This window comes from Olea europaea, unplaced genomic scaffold (assembly GCF_002742605.1).
Source record: "Olea europaea var. sylvestris unplaced genomic scaffold, O_europaea_v1 scaffold1085, whole genome shotgun sequence".
Classification (NCBI taxonomy): Eukaryota; Viridiplantae; Streptophyta; class Magnoliopsida; order Lamiales; family Oleaceae; genus Olea; species Olea europaea.
The window spans coordinates 180174-184217 of NW_019228210.1; the positions used below are offsets into that span (position 1 = coordinate 180174).

A 4044-nucleotide genomic window follows, 5' to 3' on the forward strand; every position below is an offset into this window, starting at 1 on the left:
GTCTATATCGTAAGTCTTTGTAATTTTATTTTTTTGAATTTAGTAATTAGTTCGTACGTAATTGGAACCGAACTAACACATATTTGTTCATTTGCAGGGGCGACTGTGGGATTTTCGCAATCAAATACATAGAATTTTTTAGTATAGCACATAAGGTTGATGGAATCAATCAATCATGGATACAGAATTGGCGAAATAAGTTAGCGTGTGATTTATACGAATTTAATTGTGAACCATAAATTATTTGTAAATATTTTTTTGTGATTAATATTTGTAATTATTTCTTGTGATTATTTGTAACTATTTTTCGCAATTGTTTGTAATTATTCATGTGAATACTGTTTATTTCAATGTAAATACTATTCATTTCAATGAAAATACACAGTGCTCTCACTGTCATTTAGAAGAACCTGACTTGTACAAAATTGGTGAGTATGTCCTGCTGATTTGCACCTGATATACCTACGCGGTCGGGGAAACTCTCCATTAGATGGTATTCTAGAAGTACTTGGATGTTCAAGACCACGTGGTTTAATGAGAGGTGGCGACAATGTATTGAACGGGCGAATATGATCGGGAACTTCCCACTCGACATTGTTTGGAAGCGGAAATATGGTTTCAACATACGCAGCTCTCTAATTTTCAGTAGTATAATAAGGAGAGCACAATGTTCTTGCTGCAAATCCTCGATACATAGCCACCGCAACTGCATGATCACATGAAAAACTCTCTCTGAAATTGTTTACAAGTGCATGTCCCATCACTTAAACTACCATATATGCCGTATGACGTGCACATTCCACAGAGAAGTGTAACTCGTCTAGTGGTTCGACATTTAACTTTCTCGCAGCCTCTGCAGCCTTGAAGAGCTTTACCTCTTATGCTGGGGCTAGCACGCTTATGCAATTATGTGATTCCGCACGTTAATCGTGAAACCATTGTTGCAGCTTTGTACGGATATTCTCAATCAGTGCGAGAATGAGTAACTCTCGATCCCTCTTAAATAATGCATTAAGAGACTCTATGTTGTTTGACGTTATCATGTTGTATCGACGTCCTGGAAAATATGAGCGCGCCCAATGTTCAATCCCCATTTTTGTTAGATAGTCCCATGTCGGGAATGATTTGCTTCATATTTCAACCATGTACCTATTACACTCTTCAATACTGTAAGTTTTGGCCGCTCTCCTAAACAATAAAACGATGTCTTTGCCCCGATACCTGGTCTTCAAGTTGCCTTGTATATGGTACATGCAATACGCATGATGTGCATCGGGAAAAACTTCAGCAATATTATCTATTATAGACTATCCTCGATTAGCGATAAATGTAAGGTCCTCGACTTCTCCGATTGCTTCCCTGAGCTTTGTGAAGAACCAACGCATTGACATGTTATTCTCGTTATCAACTATGCCAAATGCAAGAGAGTAAATTTGAATGTTAACATTTTGACATGTAGCAATAATCAACTTGCCTTGATATTTGGATTTTAGAGTTGTACTGTCGACTAGAATTAGGGGTTGCATACCATTTCGAAATCCCCGAATGCATTGTCCAAGAGCCATAAAAAAGAATTTGAAGCAGTTCGGCCTCCGTCTCAATAAAAAATGCCTAGCCAGGATTAGTTTTCTCCATGTTATGGCAATACCTGGCCAATTTAGCATAGCTTTCCTCTGCTGAGCCAGTTAAATCCTCCAACGCGCATTCTTTGGCCTTCCCAGGCATTTTGGTAGCTCATGACTACTCCATACTCTTGACGAACATCGTTAATGATGTCCGATGGTCTGTAGATTGTCCGTGGATCCTGATACTTGTGCATCATCTGTCGACCAATAAACCAAGCTCGGGCTTGCCTGTGATCATTGCGACAAACTCCCACTTCACAAGTACGTTCTCGTGTATATTTACGAATTACGAAGCACTCGTTCGTGTCCATCTTCGTTGCTCGCAAACGCCAACTGCAACTATCATCTACGCATGATAGCGTCAACAACGACTTATTTGATTTTTTCACTCTAAACTTAAAGTTGTTTTTCAGTGCAATTAGGTGCACGGCTTCTTCCAAAATCTTTCTTCGTTTCAAACAGTTGCTCGACATACAAATCCTCATTATCAGGAACCACACGTGAGGAGTTAGAGGACGGTCCACTCGATCTAGCCCTCGAGGTCCCACCCCACTCATGTCTCTGCCGAGATAAAGCAATCAAGTCCTTGTTTGTAAAAGTATTTGCATTTTCATTCTCGCTGTCACGAGCAGCGAAGGGGATTCTGTGTGCAGCTATCTCTAAAATAACCACATCATCTTCACGAGCTATCTCATCGTATCCCAAAAATCATTAGTATTGTGATTCCCACCTCCCAAGTCTACTTGATCATCTTCGACGATATCCTTCCTTACTAAAATTATGCAAAGAGGAGTCGTGTGTTTATTGTTTAATTCAATCAGATAATTCACTTCATCAACAGAAGAAATCTTTATAGGTGGAATCGGAACTGATGCATGCTCGCTGAATTTAAATTTCAATTCCATGTTGTCTTGAGAATGATCAACATTCAACTTGTTCTATAAATCATTATAGAGTTCTTCATACGATGTACCCGATGATAAGAAATTGCGATACCACCACGTTTAGCACTTGTCCATTTCCATACCCATTGATCTCTTTCGTCCAATTCGAAATCACCAAAGTAACAAACTGGGACTACAACCATATCTGCATATCGAAACAGAATTTTCAATTATAAGAAAAATATCAACAGCAATAAAAATAACCCAAAAAATGGGAAAAAAGAAAACAGTTGACTAACAGCCGGTCAAACAGTCGACTATTTGGCCGACTATTTTCCTGGCTGTTTGACCCACTGTTTAACAGCCGGTTAAACAGTAGATTCACATGCGCCGACATTTATGCAGGTGAATTTTTTCTGGTCAAATACTTAAAAAATTACAGATCTATTAAATTTTTTTATATACTAATCATTAAATGTCGAAATACAATTTTTCGATTTAAACATACAATAATTTAACGAAAACAAGATTAAATTTGCGTATATAAACTTACCGAACCGATGAGATTGATGTCCACAAATTTTTCGACTTCCGATTTCGATAAATTTTTTAGTTTCTGCAGTTGGAGCAGATGAAGGATGAGAGTATTTTATTTATCTGTGCTGGAGTAAACAGATAAGAAATGTAGGAAGTGTTTGATTTTTATTTGTTAAGTGAAAGGGTATTGATGTCTTTTAAAAAAACCAACTTTTGTAATTGTATAATGTATTTAAGGGTATTTTTGTCTTTTAACATTAGATAGGTCATTTTCATAATATCCCTTTGTTGAGAAGTCAATGTGAAATTTAGATGATTTGACTAGGTCAATTTTAAAAGTACCCCTATGCTTTTAGCATGTAATTTAGTTAAGTGCTAAAAATTTTTGAAGCCACTGGACAGTTCAAAGAAAATAAGTCTTGGTGTAGACTTAAATTTTCAAAGACGATGACAGTGTGGGGAAATCTAGAACGGGGTGATTTAGAATTGAATTGAATTCCAAATTTCAAACACGTGATAATGGTGTTGGTGGTGATGACAGCAACGAGTCGATGGTGTTAAGAGAGAGCGAAATCTTTTTTGTTTTCAATTTTAATTTTATACTGAATTTATTTGGGACTCTTGTACTTTAAAAAAAATGGGATTATAGTTGCAATTACTTATTTATTTATTGTTCTTTCTTTTTTTTCTTTTTTTGGTTATATTTAAAAGGAGGGTATATTCATCATTTCAAAAAAATTATTAAGAAAATGGATGGTAGAGAATATTTCACACTAGACATTTCAAATATGGACGTTTTGTGCTATTTCCAAAGGATAATTATATTACCACCACAAAATTTATAAAGTGCACCACAATTTTTAATTTTTTCCTTATTTAATTACATAGCCTTAAGAAAAATTACATTCTTCGGGTTAATGTACTTTTAATTAATCACCACATCATAATCGCACCATAAACCTAAATCTAATTTCTTCTTCTCCTTTTCTATAATTGCT

The 4044-nt window shown here is 36.0% G+C and overlaps 1 protein-coding gene across 1 annotated transcript in view; it reads right to left on the reverse strand.

Annotated features, from left to right (window-relative positions):
• Positions 1 to 2021: 2021 nt before the first annotated feature.
• Positions 2022 to 4044, reverse strand: part of LOC111373226 (probable serine/threonine-protein kinase irlF) — a 4987-nt gene continuing 2964 nt past the window's right edge. Inside the window, exons 4-7 of the mRNA XM_022995733.1 lie at positions 2798 to 2862; positions 2653 to 2714; positions 2356 to 2563; positions 2022 to 2311 (exon numbers count right to left, since the gene is read on the reverse strand). Of these exons, the coding sequence (XP_022851501.1) occupies positions 2022 to 2311; positions 2356 to 2563; positions 2653 to 2714; positions 2798 to 2862 (625 nt within the window). The remainder of the gene's footprint in view (positions 2312 to 2355; positions 2564 to 2652; positions 2715 to 2797; positions 2863 to 4044) is intronic.